The sequence below is a fragment of the Triticum dicoccoides genome, chromosome 7B, assembly GCF_002162155.2.
Source record: "Triticum dicoccoides isolate Atlit2015 ecotype Zavitan chromosome 7B, WEW_v2.0, whole genome shotgun sequence".
Lineage (NCBI taxonomy): Eukaryota > Viridiplantae > Streptophyta > Magnoliopsida > Poales > Poaceae > Triticum > Triticum dicoccoides.
Window position 1 is genome coordinate 601,450,725 of NC_041393.1, and position 21,910 is coordinate 601,472,634.

At 45.1% G+C, this 21,910-nt stretch overlaps 1 protein-coding gene across 2 annotated transcripts; it reads left to right on the top strand.

The window, feature by feature from the left end:
• The first annotated feature begins 1,073 nt into the window (after positions 1-1,073).
• Positions 1,074-8,092, top strand: LOC119340184. 2 transcript variants are annotated; one of them, XM_037612083.1, is made up of 2 exons: positions 1,074-2,531; positions 7,801-8,092. In XM_037612083.1, exons 1-2 carry the CDS (start codon positions 2,114-2,116, stop codon positions 7,869-7,871), a joined length of 489 nt encoding a protein of 162 aa, XP_037467980.1. In that variant the 5' UTR covers positions 1,074-2,113; the 3' UTR covers positions 7,872-8,092. Both variants share the same exon structure in this region; 1 of them encodes a protein (XP_037467980.1).
• The last annotated feature ends 13,818 nt before the right edge of the window (positions 8,093-21,910 follow it).

Sequence of the window (21,910 nt, forward strand, 5' to 3'; positions counted from 1 at the left end):
GAACGTGACACCCTTCACGGCAGCCCATGCATTGCGCATCTGGTTGAGCAGAGCCGAGTGCCCAAAAGGACGAGCGGTATGAACCCTAAATATGCCTAACCAGCGCACCTCGCTGATGAGATCATCAACTTCGCCGGTAAAATCCAGATCTTCCGTCTCCTTCCCATGCAAGTTCATCCCCGCAAACTGGTCCTCCAAATCTTCCTTGGCCCCGTAGTATCCGCCATCCTCTTCCTCCTCCTCCAAGTACTGCTCCTTCTCCTCCCTCTCTCTATCCTCTCCATCACCCGCGCCAGCCAGATCAGAGCCCCCGCAGCCGAGGAGATCCGCCGAACTTGGCCCGTCCTTCCTCCCTTCATCTTCCGCCGCCGCCCGTATTGGCGATGGATCCTCCATGCAGACCGCCAAAGAGACTCCAACAGGTGTAGGTAGACTCCCCTTGACCGGCACGCCGGCCATCAGGCAGGTTATACGTGGACCTCCAGCTGTAGATCGCCGGAGGAAAAGGTGGAACCCTAGCGCCGCAACCCTAGGCCTTGAAAGTTTAACGTTGGTGGACATGCACATAGTTGCACCTGACCTTAGTGGTATTGGCCAGATTGCGTTGCTTTTCGACCTTGTGGTCGGTGTCGGCCTTCTGGGGCCTTTTGGTTTTTAAAAATTCAGAAAACCTTAAAATTTAAGTTTTTTTAGGAACCTTAAAATTTAAGTTAAGTACAGAGAAATCTACCGCGCGGCCCAGCCCAGGCCTGCAGCCGCACAGCCAACCCACTGCGGCACAGCACGCTGGCTCCCAGTTTCTCAAAAAAAAAATTGTACGCTGGCTCCCAGCCGAGACGCACACGCCGCCGCGCGGGGGACCTCCACGAGCGCGTCACCCCGACGCACCCGCCGAGACCGCCGCGCCGCCGCGAGAAGGGCGGAGGTCGCCAGGGAGAGAGAGAGCATCAAAAGGAGGAGAGGGAGGTGGAAGAGGCGCCCTGCCGCCACCGCGGGCAGGCCGGCGACAGAGGAGGACGTGGGCGAGGGGGCTGAAGATGAGGCGGCGGGAAATCGCCCGGTGAGTCGCGAGAGCAGCCCACGGGACGGAGGGAAAAATGGCGGCGGATTCCTTGGTTTTCACTGTTTCGTTCCCAAATCAGATTCGACCGGGCAGGGCAGGCATATCCAGTTCTCTCCCGGATTGTATTGGGGTGGAAAGGATCTACATCAGAACGCGGCCGGAGTAGCCGCCGGAGCTGCCGCAGTCTTGGTCTCTTTGATTTGCAGCTCCGGCCGCCCGTGTGGTTGTAGTCGACCTGCTCTAAAGCTGAGGTGCTCGTCTCTGTCCATCCACAATGGAAGCTCAAGCTCCAGATTGGTCCGGGTTACCAGCTGACATATTGATCAGCATATTCCAGTTGCTCGAGTGCCCGGACCTCCTCCGATCCGCCGCCGTCTGCACATTCTGGCAAAAGGCGTACTCCACGCTCCACCGCAGCGGCGTCTGCCCCAGCCGGCAGACCCCCTGCTTACTCTATTGTACCGAGGCCGCCGGTGCGAAGGCTCTTGGCATGTACAGTCTCTCCGAACGGAAGGCCTACTCCATGCCCCTCCCTGAACCTCCCATCAGCAGCTGGATTGGTTCATCACATGGCTGGCTAGTCACCATGGATGAGAAGTCTGACCTGATGCTTCTCAACCCTATCACCGGTGACAAGATTGCACTCCCTCCTGTGACAACCATGGAGCATGTTAAACCTATCGTAAACGAAGACGGGATTCTTGAAAAGTACAAGCTGTCTTTCTATGACGGAGAGCTTCTGAGAGTGGAGGATACACCCTATGCATGCCCTTTGGATAGGTACGGAGATCTGGTCTATCTGAAGGCAACTTTGTCGTCCGATCCATCGGCAGTGGAATGCACTGTCATGCTCATCCATCAGCCGTACGCGCAGCTCTCATTCGCCAGAGTGGGAGATGCTCACTGGAACTGGCTCCAAATGCATAGTTTCTATGCAGATTGCATACACCATGATGGCTGTTTCTACGCAATGACTGAGGTAGGCGCAATCGATGAGTTTGATTTGGACCATCTGTCGTCCACAGAAGGATTTTACCAAATCTAGCTGGGATGGTCCAGAAGTGCTACATTGTTCAGGCATCATGGGGAGATTTCCTCCAAATCATTAAGGAGGAGAGTTTGGATCCTGAACAACCAGATGGTGAGACGTATGTCACTGCTTATGAAGTGTACAAGGTTGATTTTGTTGAGCTGAAGCGTGTCAAAATGAGAGGGATAGGTGAACATGCATTGTTCACTGGGAAAAGCACAACATCTTGCTTTAGCGTAAAGAATCACCCAGGCTTGATGGCAAACCATCTATATTTTACTCATGATGATCATGAAGAATTACTCAGCGGCAAAGATGATCCACGTGACATAGGAGTGTACGACTTGGAAAATGATACCAGAACCAATTTGGTTGATCCTGAACCCTGGAGGACGTGGTTCCCTCCCATATGGTTCACACCCAATCTTGCAAAAGCAGGTATATTTCATTTTCAAACAGAACTTTTCCTGATATTATTTTTAGTATTTTGAAATCTGCTTCTCACAGAATAAGAGAATTGCACTTCCAACCTTAAGCGTGTTCCCCTCGTCTGGGTCTGTATTGGATGTTCAGAATAGCTTCAGCGTTTGGTTATGTTGAATTTCTTAAACCCCTTTGGCTAAGATTACCATGTTAGTCATGTGTTGTTTTTGCTAAATGACATGAAACGTGATGAGGTTTATAGGTTGGCTTTGATACATTTTTTATGATGTTGTGCTTGTCTGGCCAAGTGTTATAGAAGAAGCATTGCATTCTCACCTAACAAATAGGCTATCATGAAGCAGCCAACTCATATTGGGGAAATAGGAAACTATAAAGTGTGAATAGTCTCGAGACGAATGCAAGATAATCTAGATCTAATTGACAATATGAGTGTTATATTTCCGAATACGTATGGAGTAAGTAATACTAATATGGATGACAGATAATCCAGAATTCTGGATACAATGGACAAATGTGCATTCACCCTTTACAGTACTGCCATGATCACACACAAACTCCACGCGATAACTATAAAACAAGTAGGAAGAATATAAAGATGGTGGTGCGTATCCTGTGAAAATGGGCATGTTTTTGATAATGTAAAAATACAATCAGAAAAGCACACGTGCAAGTATCTTAAAGTTCTCAAAATAACTCTCTTACTTTGTAAGGCCGTTTTGTATATTCATGCCAATTTGAAACTTCAAATCGAGCGTACTTTGTGTGCTACAGAAAAGAAAACCGAATGTGAATAGTGTACTAAAATTAAAACTATGCTTTGACACTATTAGCCTATTTTGTCTTGTTTTGTTTTCGTAAAAGGATTTCTCTTTCGAGAAAGTTTGCACGGAGGTGCTATATGCTCTTCCACAATAGTACACTTTTGCGGAATTTGTATGTGCTTTTTAAATTGTATTTCAAATTTTTGGAAAGATGTGCATTTTCGTAGGATATGTCCCACTAAATACATTGGGGGTTAAGATGATTTAGCATATCATTTATGTTGTCTGGCCGGGTAAGAAATTCATGTAACAAAACAACATTTTCTTTAATGTTAAGCTAGCCTTTTTTGTTTCTTCTTATTTTGAGTTTCTTTTCCTTTTCCATTTGCTTAGAGTTTCTAGATTTGTGCCCCTTCGTTCTCTTTTGCTGTTTCAATTTGTGCAGTTTTGTGCCTTCTTGCCGTTCTTATTCTAATACTGGACAATATTATACGCATTTTGGTGTTGTTCGAGAAAAGAGTGCAAATTTCAGCCGATAGTACCTTTAATATTTGTCTTTCCTTTTATATCCAGTTGTTCAAATGTGCACCTCGCTGTTATTTGCATTTGAAGTATTCTCTGATATTTGTTCTGATTATTATCTTTGTTTTCATTGGAGAAGTGGTTTACTAATAAGTACAAAAATTGCAACCAAATGTACAGCAACATTTGACATCATAAATCACACATCTCATTCTTTAATCTTTATATATTTTGTTCTCATAGAAGTTACATTAATTCTTGTGAACTGCTAAGCTGATCATTTGTTGACTATTAACTTAATTAGGCTTAATAGCCTGTCAGGGTTTACAAATGCACTTACACGGTTACACCACATGTGATGGACTCATCGTGTACCTGTTTACTCTGATAAAATCTCCTTGTCAGTTTTTTCTTCTGTTTAACATGGAACTGAATTATTGCGTGGATCCGAAAAGAACCACCTGCTACTGTAGATTAAAAAATTGTAGGAATGCTCGCAATCATTGTAACGATGGGATATGTTTGTTGTCGTGTTATGTGTTACTTTGCATAGTCCATGTCCTCATGCTTGCTTGAAACAATGCAACCTTTTGCCACTGTCTACTTTACAATAAATACAATTTGCATGGAAAATTCCAAACAAAATATTAACACTAAAATTTGAGAGAAGTGCTCATATATCATATTATTATATTCTGGTCACTTTTCGGGTGAGTTGCTAGCTCATTTCCCTGTCAGACTGTCACCTAAAGGTAGGCCATTATGAATCAGTCATTTTTACTATTTTCTTCTGTGGCAAATTTTAGCATGGTTCTTCTTACCTCCCCTTTTCACATGAGAGGTAAGAGTACATAATAGATCTGAGCCATTGATTTTATTAAATAGTGGTCTGATTTACTCTTACCTTCTTACCTTCCATGTGAAAAGAGGGGGTAAGAGGGAGCATGTTAAAATTACTCTTCTCGTGTTACATATATGACCCTCTCTCTCATTTTTGCGATTTAGCCACATGTTCTGTTAGTACTTTATTAACCTCTTATTCCGCGAGTGTCAGTCCTTGACCCAATGCGTAGTCTCTTACATATTCTGCCTTTATTTGAATGTATGATTTTACATCAAACACAAAGAAATTATGTTAGCTCTTTTATGGTACCCTGATACTCCGAAAGCATGCATTGGAGTACCAGGCAGATTTGGCCGTCCACATGGAAGGGCAACCCCATCATTTCCCAAATGGTACGGAAGGGTATTTTTGGACTTCTTCTCTGCCATTTTGATAGAGCCCACAGCTCCCTGGTCCTGCCCTTGCTGCGCCGTCGTGCCCTAGCACGCGCCGCAGGTTATCCAAGTTTGAGGGCGGCGCCCCAGCCCCCAGGTCCTGCCCTCTCCGTGCCGTTGTGCCTCAGCGCGCGCTGCCACCATCCCTGTCAAGCGTCTTCGGTCGAGCTGCGACCCCACAACAGGTTCCCGCCTGTCGAGCAAGTTCCCCACATGAAGAACTCTTAGGAATCTTAGAAATTATATATGAACTACATGCCAAATTGGCGTCAAAATTGCCATCGTTTAAGCTGTCAGCTTGCTTTGTGCACAAATCGTTGAAGAGAACAGATGTGCTTCAGCTTGTGCAGAAACTATCAGCTGCGGCATATCAGATTAAGACGCAGCAGTGGTTGTTTTAACACTTACCGTGATGCTCTGACACCGTCCCTAGCAGACGTGCGCTCATTCAGAATGCAGAATTGTCTTTGTTTCGCCATCAGTCTTACCAACAAAGGTTAATCCAATATGACAACTCTTTTTTTTATATGATTAAGCCAAGCTGCTGCGAACGAATTGCAGATTCTGAGCTTTGATACCTGTTATGTGGCTGCTAGAAGGAGGGCGCGAGAGGGCCGGCCGGGGGCCTTTTGCCCACGGCCGGGCAAGAGGGAAGGGATTTCTTTCTTAATTCTTGCTTGATAAGATTGATACATCTCCTCTCTTTATATAGAGAGGTTTACTTGACTCCCAAGCAAGGCTTACTTGACCCCTAAGCAAGCGACCCTTATCTCTAATTAACCCTAAGACTAACAGGCTATACCGCCAGCCCAGGCCCATTAGGCCCATTACGTACTCTAACACTACACCCCATCTGGACATGCAGCTTGTCCTCGAGCTGCAGCCTAACCAACTTATAACCATGACTCGACGCAACACAAACCTAACACCTAAAAACAAGCCTTTTACATCTCGGCTTGTGTTATTACTCTCAACCTGAAATAGACTGGGACGCTTTATTTTGGACGTGCACGTGTACAGCCACCTGGATCCCATGAACACCACCTGGACAAAAGGAGCGCATGTGTATGGCTGTTGTTCTGCACTGCACAGGGAAGAGTGGAGGGCATGCGATGGAGAATGACGAGAAGGGGTGCGCCCCCCCAACCGCCGATGTCGCAGATTTTGAGGTCACTGCCCGCGGGGAAAACAACATGCCCGCTGCCCGTGGGGGCAACCGCATGCCTAAGATCCCCGGCGCAGCGGATGAGATCGAGGTCTTTTGTGCAGTGAAGGGCAACTTGGAGGAGCGGCAGCTGCAGACTGCGCATCTCCCGTACACGCCGACGCGCTAGGAGGCCGCGCGCAGCAGCCTGCAGCCTCACCACTGCCTACACGTGGCGGGTAGCGATCCAAGACGGAAGCGGTGATGGCGACGACGGGGAATGGACTTGGTGGAGCGGGACTCCCGCCGGCGCGGTCGATGCGGGGCCGGAGCTGACTGACGGTGGCTGCTGCAGCTGCAGCGGCTGCGGCGGTGACGCACTGGGCAGCGTCAGCGGCTGCTGCGGCGGAGCTCCGGGCGCGGCGGAGGCCGCCAGGAGTGGCGGCTGCCACTGCAGCCAGGGCTGGGCAGTGGTGGCGATGGATGGCAGCTGCAGTGGCCCGGCGAGCGCGGCGAAGGCCGCCTGGTGTGGCGGCTGCCACGGCGGCGCGGCGGGAGCCGGCGCCGGCCACTGTGGGGCGGCGGCGGGCGGCAGCTGCAGCTGGGGCAGCAACGTCCCAGCGAACGTCGCAGAGGCCCCTGGATGCGGCGAGTACCATGGCAGGCCCGGCAGTGGCGGTCGGCCGCAGGGGCGGCGGCCCACAGGGGCTGGCCAGGTACAGCCGGATCCCCTGAACGGCTGTGACGAGGTCGGTGAGGACCCCGGTGATCTCCTCTGGGGTGTAAACGGCGGACGGTGGTGCGGTGGAGGGTGCCGACATCTGGGCGGTGGCGGCGCCGGAGGATGCGACCAGCGGCGCGGTGTAGATGGCCAGCGGCGTGGTGGTGACGGTCGGCAGCGGAAGCGACGGGGTGGGCGGCGACGAAGACATGATCGGAACTGAGCTACCTGATACCAAATTGTTATGGTGTTGCTAGAAGGAGGGCGAGAGAGGGTCGGCCGGGCAAGAGGGAAGGGATTTCCTTCTTAATTCTTGCTTGATTAGATTGATACATCTCCTCTCTTTATATAGAGAGGTTTACTTGACTCCCAAGCAAGGCTTACTTGACCTCTAAGCAACCGACCCTTATCTCTAACTAACCCTAAGACTAACGGGCTATACCGCCAGCCCAGGCCCATTAGGCCCATTACGTACTCTAACAATACCTTTTCATAGAAGAAAAGAAGTTAACTTATAAGACTATACTGACTACAACATTTCTTACATGGTGTGTTCATAAGAATAAGAATGAAAATTTGGCCTTCACTGTGAGCCTCCCATGGAATCCTTCCTTGTTCCATGCTGAATTCTGATTGCATTTTTCTGTTCTGTCAGGGCTGTTGGCCTTTTTGTTTGCCCTATGGATTTTTTTTGTTCTTTTGGTTATTCTACAATATCTACTGCAATACATGGAATCCTTGATCGCCTCTTACAATGAATTAAGTCATTTTGTAATTGAACCCTGTGAGTCTAATAACACTGATCTTACACATTCTAATATGTTTACTTACCTACAGGTGCCATGTGCGCCTGCACCCAGGGGGTGTCAACTTCTGCAAGTTCAAGCGTGGTAACAGCAAGCAGATGAGGCCAGAGAAGAAGATCAACAACTAGAGTGCCACCAGTCAGTTTAATGGACCTGTTAAAATCCATCGTCGTGTCAGAGTTTATGCTTCGTTATCGTCTCTGGTTGTCGTTAAACCTTATTTAGCTTGCTTTCAGCCTCATATTGCTTTGGTGATCTTTGAAAGAAAATTTGTATCATGAGTATGATAAAGGTAGGTGATGTTGCTCCATAAATTATGGTCATTTTCATCCTGCTACAGTCCGCTCTTATAAAATGTCTGTGCAGAAGAATGTGTGATCACACTGCTGACATAGGGTTTTTATCCCACCACCAAATCGAAGTCCTCCTGGGCTATCGTCTCTGCTTTCCACGATCCCCAACAGCTACATACGCTCATGATCAAGACGTGAGCATGCAAAAGATGATAGCTACCTGCCACACAAAGCGTCGGATGACGAAAGCTTGCCGTTATGTGCGCGACGAAGCCATGGATGAGGGAGGAGGTCACCAACATTGCCAAAATCCCCAATTTGGCACGCTCTCAGAGTGTTGCAGATGGCAGCCGGTGGTAGATTTGTATCTGACAACACAACCACATGTCACATCTTGATCCGTCGTCCTTACCTGCGGCAGCAAATCAGTGGCCGACCAGCATACCAAGGAGTAATAATCTCCAGTATAGTCTGACGAATCCCGCGTCGGATGTGCTCGACGCCGCCACTGCTTCACAGGCTTAACCTTTTTCGTTTTTGAGGATTCCTTCACACGCTTAATCAAACCTGGTCACATGTCCCGGCTATTGTATTAAAAAATGTTAAAAAATTGGTACAGCCAGGACATGTACCTTTTTCTTTTTTGACTATGTATTAAAAAATGTTAAAAAAATATGGACATAGGAAAAAAAAAGAAATAGCCGACACGGGACATAGTAAAAAAATCTTTAAAAATAGTACAGCCGGGACATGTACCAAATTTATAATACATAGTCAACATTTTTTCAAGATTAAGCCGGGACATATACACAGGTTTAACATTTTTAAGCTTAACCAAACCCTTTTCTTTTTCTAGATTTGTATTTAACATTTTTCTAATAGATAGTCAACATTTTTTACACCAATTTTTTTAAAAAATTTGAGCGCTTGATTAACATATAGTGAATACATGATTTAAATTTTTTAATACATGGTCAAAAAGATTCCTATAAACATTTTAAACCTTTTTCAAATGCTTGATTAACATTTTTCAAATACAGGATTAACATTTTTCTAATACATTGTAATATTTTTCTATGATTGTTTAACATTTTTAAAATGCAAGATTAACACTTTTTTAATGCATGGTCAATATTTTTTCTATACACATTTAACATTTTCCAAATGCTTGATTAACATTTTTGAAATACTTCTTCAATATTATTTTAAAAAATGCTTGATTAATATTTTCATATGCATAATCAAAAGATTTCATCATTTTTTTCACATGGTCAATATTTCTTCTAAACACATTCAACATTTTTTCAAACACTTTATTAACATTGTTCAAATACATTTTTAACATTTTTTGAAATTTTATATTACCATATTTTAGTTACATTATCAAGTTTTATAGCAGACATTATTATATTTGCTTGTATACATTTCTCGTATGCATGGTCAACATTTTTATATACATATTTAACATTTTAAAATGCATGATTAACATTTTTCAAACACTACAAAAATTATACTTTGTAATATATACTTTTGGAGAAGTGTAATGAAAAGTTAAAAAATAGGTAAACAAAGAAAACAAAAGGTCAAACAAACATAAAAAAGAGGCAATGGCCTCGCGCGATCTGGGCCGGCGCCTCAGCGACATCTGAGTCTGTCTCGCTTGCAGGGAGATATAGGGCTGGCGTCCTCATCGCTTCGTGATTGCCCTGGAGTCTACCTGAAAATTGCCAGAAGAGTGTTTGGTTTAAATCCACAACATTAGAAGCTCGCCTCGCATGGTGACCTCAAAACTTTGCTTAGCCTGGCCGCTGACCCGAGGCACCTTGATTAGCCTCGCCCAGGTGCTACGAACAGGTCGCCTGGGTGCTGCCTAACAACCCATCTTTCTTTATTAGCAGGATTCTCTTGTGGAGCCAGGTATGAAACGAACACTTTTTTCACTGTAATCCTTCTTCAAGCCAGGTATGCAATCAAACACTCCATGCTTGGGTAGGCAGAAAATTGCTAGTTCCCAGGCTGGGTCCAGGCATCATTTTTTTCTAGGCATGGAAGCCAGGTCGTGAACCAAACAAGGCCATAGTCATGGGAGCTTCCTGGAAAGCTTCTTGGTGCCCACGCCCCATCCCTCGTGGGCCAACCCATTTACATGGCTCACTGTTGACTTTTGAGAGAAAAAACAGAAAAACTAAATAGATTGTGAATTTAAAAATGTTCATGATTCTGAAAAGAAATCATCGGTTCGAAAAAAATTCATTGAATTTGAAAACTAATTCATCGAGTTTAAAAAAAACATCAATTAACAAAAGATCATCGTAGTTGAAAAACGTTCATCGATTCGAAAAAAAGTTCATCCAATTTTAAAAAATGTTCATCAAATTTGAGAAAGAAAGTTCAGCAATATGAAGAAAAAATTATGAATTTGAATAAAGTTCATCGATTTTTTAAAAAAATGGAAAAAATGAAAGAAGAAAGGAGAAAGAAGAATAAAAAAATAAAAGATCTAACTAAACACATCTGGTGGTTTGGCTGTGTGGTTACTGTCGATCGGGTTCGAAGCACTAAGCGACCGCAAAATAGGAATCGCCCATAGTTGCGCCTGACACGGCCCACATCGGCCAGCTAGCGTTGCTTTTCGACCTTGTGGGCCATGTTGGCCTCCCTCAAATCCTGTCTGATGGATCAATTTCCCCCCAAAGTCTAAAATCGGATCAATCAGCCCCTAAACTCTGTAACACCGGATCAATTCTCCCCCATGGTGGTTTTGGACCAGATTTCAATGGTTTTGACTTTTCTCCTTGCTGACTGGACATATGCAACTTTCCCCAATTATTAGTTGCAATCCCAAGGTCTGTCGCCGCCCCCTCGCCGTGTATCGCTCTGTCGCCGCCCCCCTCGCCATGAAGCACTCTGTCGCCGTCCCCCTCGCCGCCCCCTCATCGGCCCCTCGTCTCCCCCTCGCCGCGGTCCATGGTGTCTGCTAGCTCGTCAAGCAGTCACCGGCCGCCGCGGTCCATGGCCTTCTCAGGGCAGTCGCCGGTGTCATATCGGGAGCCACCGATAGTGTACTCGCCTGAGAAGTTGTGCCACTGCAACGTCAAGGCTCCGAGGTGGATTTCGTGGAGCATTGCCAACCCCGGTCGTCGATACTACAACTGCAACCAGTCTCTGGTAAATCGATCTGTGCCCACCGTTGTTCTCTTGAGCAGCAAAGTCATAGTCTTTGCGCGATTCTGTTGACAAAATTGCACAAATTGTTGAATAGGGATATGACTGTCGGTACTTCAAGTGGCATGATGATCCCCTGGATCAGTTTGTCAGTATGCTACTAGGTGATCTGCGAGATGTTGCGAATCGGCTGAAGACAGAGGTTAGGAAGCTCAAGACCGAGAAATCACAGCTGGAGCATGCTCTCATGGATGCCAAGTGCAGCATTGGTGATGCTGATGTTTATGTGCTGGATTTGAAAGAGCAGCATGCTCAACAAATGGATGTTCTTGCCAAGGAATTTCAGAGAAGCAAGTTGATGTACAAATTTGCCATCTTTTCCTGCATTGTGTGTGTTGTTATCATGGCTTTGAAGATGTGATGTACTATGTGGGATGCATTGTGTGTGTTGTCAACCACCTATGTAAGCTCCAGTCAACAATTGTATTTGAGTTTAAACTTTCAAAAGAGGAAGTCTGAACTTGTGTCTGAATTTTTCTGAAGCGCTGTCTGTAGTTTGCTGAACTTTCAGCACCCATTGTATTTGACAGACACCCACCCACCCATTTAAGGCCAGCGCTCGCCCAGACACCACTCGCCCACCCACCGCTTGCCCAGTCGTTCCCCATTCTCATCCACCACTCCCTTCGCCTCTCACCCACCACTCCCCTCGCTTCTCGACACCGGCGATGGCGCCCAAGAAGAGGCGGTCTGCAAGAGATGTTCGCCGTGCTCAAGAGCGGTGGGAGGAAACTGTCAGCAGGTATTGCAAGGGGGATTCAGAGAAGAGGGCCGATGTAGAGGAGATCTGCAACAGATTTCCAAGCTTGCAGATGTGCGTGGACCATGCTAGGGGCCTCATCGCCATGGCAACTGATGTTGAGGAGAAGGCAATGTTCCCCGACGGCCGTGCAATTCCACCTGTCTCAGTTTTTCTTTGGGCTATGCATGAGGCGGAGAAGTCACCAGATCCGCGTCAGCGTGCCAGGTGGTACGACTACCGCTCCTGCCGTCGCCCCCCTCCACCTCCAGTGGAAGGTCTCGTCGGCGTCGTGGTCACTGTACCAGCTGCAGTTAAGCAGGTTACTGTCCATTCTGACAACGACGGAGAGTACAGTGAAGATGAGGAGGACGGCAGCGAGGGGGAGCAGGTGGTGGTGGATGTCGAGGACGACATCGAGGGGAAGGTAGCGCCTGCCGATGACAACGTGTACATGGTGGCGCCGAGGATCCCGCAGCTCGGCGACAGGAGAATGACAATCGAGGCGGAGACCTACATCCGCGTCGGCATTCGCCACTCCAACCGCATCAAGAAGATGAAGGAGATGCAGAAGTTAAGCCTGCCCAGAAGATGAAGGAGACCGCATCAAGAAGTGAAGAAATGCAGAAGTGAAGATGAAGGAGATGCGGGAGAAATGCAGTTAAGTTTCTAGTTCAGTATGCACTGGGAGTTTCTAGTTAAGTTTCTAGTTATGTACTGGAGAAATGCAGTTAAGTTTGTAGTTAAGTAGTGGAGAAATGCAGTTCAATATGCACTGTCAGAGTTTAAGTTATGTACTGAACGAATGCAGTGAACAAATGTATTGAAGATGTTTAAGCATTAATGTTTTCAACTCTGTTGTCCTCTTTGTTTCAATCCAGAAAATTATACTAGCAGAAATTGTGCCTCAAATGAACAGAAGCAAAAATTTAGCACAAGTGTAGCACAAATGTTGTGGCACAGTATTACAACTAGGCAGAGCATAATGTTGTAATCAAATGGATGAACCTTTCTAAGCATTTAGTGCCTCCTTGTATGCAGCAAGGTTGAACACACAATGTTGTGGAAGTCTAGTTTCAGAGCTTGGCTGTGAGCTTTGTTGAGATGTATGCTCATTGATCTTCAGAGTGCCTGGTTTTCTTCTAACTTCCATCTTCTGTGGCCTAGGTTGCACAACCACTGCCTTGCCTTTTATATCATCAGCCTGCAAACAAGTTTTCATTAATACAAACAAAAAGCAACCAAGTTTTCATTACTACTAACAAGTGTCGTCTTAACCTGCTTTTGAAGCATAGCTTTGTGAGTCTGAAGAGCATCAAAAGCCTCTTTGTCTTGCTTCTTTTGTTTTGCAACTTCTCTGACCAAATGTGCATTTCCATGATGTTTAGATGCATCATTTTTTTACAGCTTGATCTATTATGTCCTTGCCTTTTGCAAGAACTGCAAGTGATCTTGCCACCTACTTTGCTCATCTTAGTACCCTTAGGTTTTTCTCCTTCCTCTCTCCTCCTTTCTGTTTTAGGCCTTCCAGGCAAGCTAATGTGACCAGGTGGTTGTGGCTTTGGATTTGTTGAAATAGGCCAACTCTCCTCTCCCTCCAAAGGTTGTAAGCAATGATCATATATCTTACTGTACACATCTATGGAGTAACAAGGAGCAATATAATCATCAATTTGCTGTCCTGTTTTATAGATAGCACTAATGGCATGGCAGCAGGGTAAACCTGACAGTTGCCAATATCTACATGAGTGAAAGTGCAACTATCCATATGTGGTTTTGGTAATTCATAACAACATATAGCTCATTGAGCTAATGCTATTCCAAGACTATTATGTCAGGAAAGCTCAATGAATGGCATGGCATGGATGATGAAAGTGGATCCCTCAAACTACTAAGGACAAAGGATTGGCTCAAGCTCAAAGGCTCAAGACTCTTCATTTTATATTTTAGTGATCCAAGATCGCATTGAGTCTATAGGAAAAACCAATACTATCAAGGAGGGATGAGGTGTTTCTTAATGAGCCTCTTGCTTCATGTGCTTTGTGATATGCTCCAAACCCTCAGCTACCTTCCCACATCCACAAATGACCTAAACCCAAAGCCAAAATCGGTCACACCGATTCTTCCAATCCGGCACCACCGATTCCAAAAGTCATAGCCACTGCCACAAACCCTAAGCAAATCGGTCCTACCGATAGGGATCTTGGTCTCACCGAGATGGGATTGTAATCTCTCTGTTTCCCTTCGTAATGTTTCGGTCTAACCGAAGTGAGCGATCGGTCCCACCGAGATTGCAATATAAACTCTCTGTTTCCCTTTTGTAACATTTCGATCTCATCGAAAAGAGAAAATCGGTCCCACCGAGTTTACCTGACCAACCCTCTGGAAAGCTTATTACCAAAATTGGTTTCACGAGTTTGTGTAATCGGTCTTACCGAGATTATGTTATGCCCTAACCCTAACCGAATCGGTCTCACCGAGTTGCATGTCAGCCCCATCGAAAATCACTAACGGTCACCAGGTTTACTAAATCGGTCCGACCGAGTCTGTTGAATCAGTCCCACCGAGTTTGGTAAATTGTGTGTAATGGTTAGATTTTGTGTGGAGGCTATATATACCCCTCCACCTCCTCTTCATTCGTGGAGAGAGCCATCAGACTAAACCTACACTTCCAACTTACCATTTCTAAGAGAGAACCACCTACTCATGTGTTGAGGCCAAGATATTCCATTCCTACCATATGAATCTTGATCTCTAGCCTTCCCAAGTTGCTTTCCACTCAAATCCTCTTTCCACCAGATCCAAATCCTATGAGAGAGAGTTGAGTGTTGGGGAGACTGTCATTTGAAGCACAAGAGCAAGGAGTTCATCATCAATGCACCATTTGTTACTTCTTGGAGAGTGGTGTCTCCTAGATTGGCTAGGTGTCACTTGGGAGCCTCCGACAAGATTGTGGAGTTGAACCAAGGAGTTTGTAAGGGCAAGGATATCACCTACTTCGTGAAGATCTACCGCTAGTGAGGCAAGTCCTTCGTGGGCGACGGCCATGGTGGGATAGACAAGGTTGCTTCTTCGTGGACCCTTCGTGGGTGGAGCCCTCCGTGGACTCGCGCAACCGTTACCCTTCGTGGGTTGAAGTCTCCATCAACATGGATGTACGATAGCACCACCTATCGGAACCATGCCAAAAACATCCGTGTCTCCAATTGTGTTTGAATCCTCCAAACCCTTCCCTTTACTTTCTTGCAAGTTGCATGCTTTAATTTCCGCTGACTATATACTCTTTGCATGCTTGCTTGAATTGTGTGATGATTGCTTGACTTGTCCTAAGATAGCTAAAATCTGCCAAACTCTAAAATTGGGAAAAGGTTAAGTTTTTAATTGGTCAAGTAGTCTAATCACCCCCCCTCTAGACATACTTCAAGGTCCTACAAGTGGTATCAGAGCTTTGGTCTCCATTTGCTTTGATTTCCATAGCTTTTGGTGTCCATAGCCTTGGTTTCACAACCTAGGAGAGTATGGCGTCTAGCGAGGGAAATTATCACCGTAGAGGTCCTTACTTTGATGGTACTAATTTTGTTAGTTTGAAGCATAAGATGAAAATGCATATTCTCGGACATAACCCTGCTGTTTGGGCAATTATTTGTATTGGCTTGCAAGGTGAATTCTTTGATGGGAGAGAACCGAACCGTGAAGCAAATGCGGAAGAATTGAAGATGCTGCAATACAACGCTCAAGCTTGTGATATCATCTTCAACGGATTGTGCCCCGAAGAATTCAACAAAATCAGTCGTCTTGAGAATGCAAAGGATATTTGGGATACTTTGATTGATATGCACGAAGGTACCGAATCCGTTAAGGAATCCAAGTTGGATGTGCTCCAAAGTCAGCTTGACAAGTTCAAAATGGAGGATGGTGAAGGTGTCGCTGAAATGTACTCTAGGCTTGCACTTATCACAAATGAGATTGCCGGCTTAGGGAGTGAAGAGATGACCGACAGATTCATCATCAAGAAGATACTAAGAGCATTGGATGGAAAGTATGATACCGTGTGCACATTGATCCAAATGATGCCAAACTACAAAAATCTCAAGCCAACGGAAGTCATCGGAAGAATTGTTGCTCATGAGATGTCACTCAAGGATAAGGAGGAACTTCACAACAAGTCAAGTGGTGCTTACAAAGCCTCAAGTGAAGCCCCCACATCATCAAGTGAGAAACAAACCTTCAATCAAGAATTGAGCTTAATGGTGAAGAACTTCAACAAATTCTACAAGAGTAGAAGCAAAGAAAGAAGCTCTAAGTCAAGGTCTTATAATGACAAAAGATCTTCTAGTCGAGAGCGCAATTGCTACAATTGTGGGAGGCCTCGACACTACTCCAATGAGTGTACGACACCCTACAAAAGAAGAGAAGATTCTCCAAAAAGAAGAAGCAAAAGAGAAGAATCACCACCAAGAGAGAGGAGGAGTAGAGATGATCGTTATGAACGAAGACCCTCACGGAGAAGCAAGGATTCGGAAAGGAAGGACAAGACATCAAGGAGCTACACAAAATGAAGACATCAAGCTCATTTTGGTGAATGGGTATCCGGCTCCGACTCCGACAATCACTCCGAGAGAAGCTATCACTCCGACTCCGAACATACTCAAGATGAAGGTGTTGCCAGTCTAGCACTTGTGTCAACCAACTCCTACGACATATTTGATTCACCAAATGAAGGAATTGGAAGATGCTTCATGGCCAAAGGTCCAAAGGTAACACATCCTGAGTATGTTGATTTCAATAGTGATAAAGATGACTTGCTTGTGGATGATGATTTACTTGTTGACAACTCTAGTGATGAATACTATGATGAAACGTCAATTAATCATGCTAATCAAACGAATGACAATGATAAGGAGAAAATTGAGCTTCTAACTAAAGAACTAAACACTCTAAAGTTGGCTCATGAAACTGTCTTCGAAGATCATCGAGAACTTTTAAGGGCTCATGAGAAGTTACGCTTTGAAAATCTCAATCTTGAGCAAGAGCATGAGTTCTTAAAGGCAATCAATGATGATCTCCATAAGAAAAGTACTTCTTACATTGCCAAGCGTTTACTCTTATCTACTTACATGCCTCAAGTCAAGTCTGGTAACAAGTACAAGAAAGATACTTCCTCTAGTAGTAACAATAATAATGTTAAATCCAGTATTGTTGCTTCTAGTAGTTCTCTTGATTCCACTAATGATTCTCTTAGCCAAGTTACACTTGAGCAAGAAAATAGCTTATTGAAGGGAATTATAGAGAAAGGTGTTTACAAGAGCCTTGCCGGGAGTAAGCAATTCGAGGAAATTGTACGCAAGCAAGGAAGACACCGGAAGAATCAAGGTGTTGGTTTTGAACGAAAGTTCATTGCCAATGGAGTTGAGTGGGAAGAAGATCAATACCCCAAGACGAAGTTTGTTCCTCAACAAGAGAAGTATGATCCTACTTCCTTCAAGGGAACACAAGCTCAAGATGATCTTCCTCCACAAGACCACAAGAACAAAGGCAAGGATAAGCTTCAAGAAGAGATTGATGCATTTGAAGAAGCACCTAAAGTCTCGGTCAAGTGGATTCCCAAGACTACGTCAAGTCCTACTTCATCAAGTACAACTACAACTCCAAGGATTCCCATCAAGATGATGTGGATCCCGAAGAAGAAGAACTAGAGAGTTCTTGAGGGTGACTCCGCCAACATTCTTCACTCATATCTTTATGGCAAGGACAAGTGCAATCAACTTCCACATCTTGCACTAGTTCAAGGAGTCACAAACCCTCATGTTGGTAAGGCAATGGACAAGGTAACCTAATGGTTTCATGGACATCATCTTGTGAGTGCATCACTCTATGTCTATGGATATTCTTGTTTGTTCCTTGTGGGACTAACCCATGTAGGCAAGTTGAAAGTGCAACTCACTCCAAAGGATTGCTCCAAATGATCTACTTCAACATTGAGCATCCACATCTTCAACGCCTACATGAAGTCATCATCGACAAAACCCAAGGTTAGTTCATCCCTCTAAAGGGGGGATCTCACATCTAGGGGGAGCTTAACTCAAAAAATTGAGTCAAAGCAACTCTAATGGTGTGAACACATCAATGCATTATGTAAAAGTGGTAACCCCACTTGAGCTTAAACGATGAGTATGACCTATGATCAAATGTTCTCATTTGACTCCTAAGTCAATATACTCATATATAGATGACCTAGTCTTCGCCAATTGTTTGATAGATGCTAGAATTGGTTGTGCATGCTTTGCCACATATTTCATTTGCCATTTTATTGTGTGAGCATGTTGGTGCATATTTTACTCATTCAAGGACATCCACTTGTTGTTTTGATTGTTTGGTTCATTCTTCTTTTGGCCAAGTGGATGGACAAGAATGCCTAAGAACCCTCTCTAGCTATCTATGCTTTTCTCGTCTCAAACTCTATTCATGCTACATCACAAAATTTGATCAAGTCAGATTCGAACCACTCTGTGTGAGGAGCACTCAGAGTCCCCGATTCGTCATAGACTTAAACTTCCAAAACCTCTTTGTGATTCTCGGTCTGACCGATTCCTCCATTTCGGTCCTACCGAGATCATTAAGTTGATCTGAGTTTTCAATCTCGGTGCAACCGATTTGAACTTTTCGGTCACACCGAGTTGCTGTAACTGAACACAGTTATGCATCTCGGTGCCACCGAGTTGTTCCACTCGGTCACACCGACAGGGTCGGGCTATATATAGATACGGGCAAAATTTTGGAAATTTCTCCAAACCCTTTCGCCCGTGCAATAGCTCGCTCTGCCATCGAAGGTCTCCGGATCGTCTCCTCGTCGCCAGCCGCCTCCTGTCGCTGGTCTCCGCCGCCGTCAACGGAATTCAACCCCATCGTTGCCGCCGTAGCGAGTTCATCGCCGCACTAGGGTATGGACTCGATCTTTGTGCTATCCACATATGATTCCTAGCACATTGTACTCTTTTTGATTCTTGCCATGATTGAAACAATCCTATCTAGCCAAAGTGGTCCGTAGAGTAGATTAGATTCGAATTTTAGGGTTAGGTTTCCGCCGAAACCATCTCGGACCCACCGAGTTGAAAAACTCGGCCTCACCGATTTGGCATATGCCATTGCACTAGTGACTCTCGGTCTGACCAAGAATTACTAATCGGTGCGACCGATTTTAGGATTCTGTGAAACCCTAGCAGTCTCGGTGCCACCAAACTGTGACTCGGTCCAACCGAGTTCATCAGTTTAGGTTCCAAAAACTGCTTCGGTATCACCGAGTTTGAAAATCGGTTGATCCGAAATGCTTTCTGTGGAAAACTAAAACTGAATTTTTGAATCATTCTTTTGAAAAATCTCTGCATTTTGTGATGCTCATCCACTCTATCTCATCTATAACTCTTCACAGGGTCAGCAGTCAGCTTTTGCAGCATGTCAGACCAGAGTGACAGTCAGAAAAGGTCAACAGAGCAGATTCACATGAGTGAGGGCACTAGTCCCTCCATCACTTCAGATGAAGGGAGCAGAAGCACTCCTAGCAACCTGCCTAAGGCTGCTACCAGGCAAAGGAGAAAGAGAACCTCAGACTCAGAAGATGAGGACTACAAAGCTGAAGAAGATGAGGCTACTTCCAAGAAAGTGGTGCTCAAGAAGGAATATGGCTCAGCAAAGGATATAAAGCCAGGCATGAAGATTAAAAGGCCTGCAGGAAGAAAACCAATGTCCAAGGTCAGGGCATCAACTCAAATGCCTGAAAAGCCTGATCCCAAAGAGCCAGCTGCTGAAGGCAAGAAGAGGAAGGAAAGGGTCAAGAAGACCATGGCCAGAGTTGTTGGGCAACCTTCGATGATGGAAGAGGAAGAGCTTACTGCACCAGCACCAAAGGCACCAAAGCTTATGGGTGATGTTATTAAATCTGGGGCTGCAACATCTAAGCCCAAGGAAGCACCCAAATCTGCCCCCAAGGCCAAGTCTGCACCAAAGAGGAATACCAGGAGTATTCCAGCTGCTGAGAAGAACAAGGCCCCAGTGCCTGAGGTTGCTGAGGAGGAAGATGAAGAAGGACATGTTCTAAGGAAGCTCAAGCCTAAGATACCAGATCACAATGATGCCCATCCTGTGGCTGAGGACATGAACATCAGAAAAGACTCAGGATTGAGGCTATGGAGGATGGCAGATCCATATGCCACAATGAGAAGAACTGTTGTTGATTACAGGTTCCATACAAAGGAACAGCAGGACTTCTATGAGACAATCTTATTGGACAAGAAGCCCATAGTTTGTGATATGAGGTGGGTCGACTGGACCTACATGAAGGAAAATGAAGAGCACTATCCTGGAGTGCAAGATAGCTTTGTTGCTTGTGGAGTTGCAGATTTTGTTGGGCAAAAGCTCACAAACTGGAATGATGAACTTATCATGCAATTCTACTCCACAACACATTTTTACCCAGATGGAAGAATTGTTTGGATGTCTGAAGGTACAAGGTACCAATCCACTGTTGAAGAATGGGCAAAACTGATAAATGCCCCAAAGGAAAATGATGATGATCTGGATGTATATGCCAAGAAGAAAATGGGACACAATACCATGGCACACATGTACAAGGAGATCCCAGACAAAGCCCTAGAGACTTTCTCTTTTGGATCAGTCCATTTTCTGTTGTCAGGGTTGCCTACTATCAATTGGATTCTGAGGCACACTCTGTTGCCCAAGTCTGGTGACCACAACATGATCAGAGGGCATGCCATCAATATGTTGCATTTATTTGATGTGCCACAGAAATTCAAAGTCATGAGCCTTATAGTTGAAACCATTAAGAGGACTGCAGCAGATCAGAAGAGGAGCTGTGGTTATGCACCTCAGATTTAGGAATTGATCAACTCAAAGATGGGAACTGGCAAATATCTATTGGATAGGGAACATTTTCCACTCTATCCAGACTTTGAAGACAATGAGGTTGTCATGAATGAGGATGATCCATCATCAGTTCAAGCTCAAGAGAAGAAGGAGAAGGCAAGGAAGGAGAAGGCTGCCAAGATGCCAACTCAAGAGGAGGCATCTGAGTCATTTCTTGAAAAACAAGCAGGAGCAGCTTGGTTACTTGATAGCATCATCTCTGAGGATTGAGAAGGGATTGGCCACCCTCACTCAGAATCAGGAGAGCCTAGAAAGAATCATGGAACAAAAATTCTATGATCTAGATGTCAAAGTAACTGAGATTCAGTCAGTTGTGGAGCAACTGCAGGATGACATGCAGGAGAGGAAGGGCAAGACAACCACAAATGTCTTTGCCAGAGTGCCTAGAGCTCAGAGGTCAGCTGCTCTGCCAGTGCCAGACACTAGAGCAACATCTTCAGCACCAGCTACTGCCCCTTCAGCTCCAGTGCAACCAGCTTCAGCATCAACTCCAGCACCCTCTACATCAACTGAAGCCTTCGTCCAAGGAGCCATCTCTACACCACAAACTGAAGATCAAGCCTGAGAGTCGATCTAGCACTATGCATTTTCTATGAACTTTTTGGTAACTTGTTGCCAAAGGGGGAGAAAAATGTATAGATCATAGGCTTCGAGAGAGAGAGAGTGTGTGTGTTGCTTTTGTTCTCTCTTGCTTTGTTGGTTTAAACTTGTTTGCTTGTTTGCTTTTTGATTGGTTGAGATACTATGCTTGTGAGACATTGATGATCATGTGTTTGATCATAAGTTACACTTATGCATGTTTGATGATATTATCCTATCTATCTTATGTGATCATTCACTTTTCTTGGTGATGAGGGCATGTATTCAATACTTATCATTTTGAGCGCTCCACCAAGATGTATGTGACATGGAAGAGTAACCCATGAGCCTAATTCCTTGTGCAT

What these genes read in the sequence shown, in the direction of transcription:
- LOC119340184 (XM_037612083.1), top strand. Translation starts at nt 2,114, where the DNA reads ATGGTCCAGAAGTGCTACATTGTTCAGGCATCATGGGGAGATTTCCTC. An exon ending in ACCCAATCTTGCAAAAGCAG is followed by an intron (nt 2,532 to 7,800) that starts GTATATTTCATT and finishes ACTTACCTACAG; the next exon opens with GTGCCATGTGCGCCTGCACC.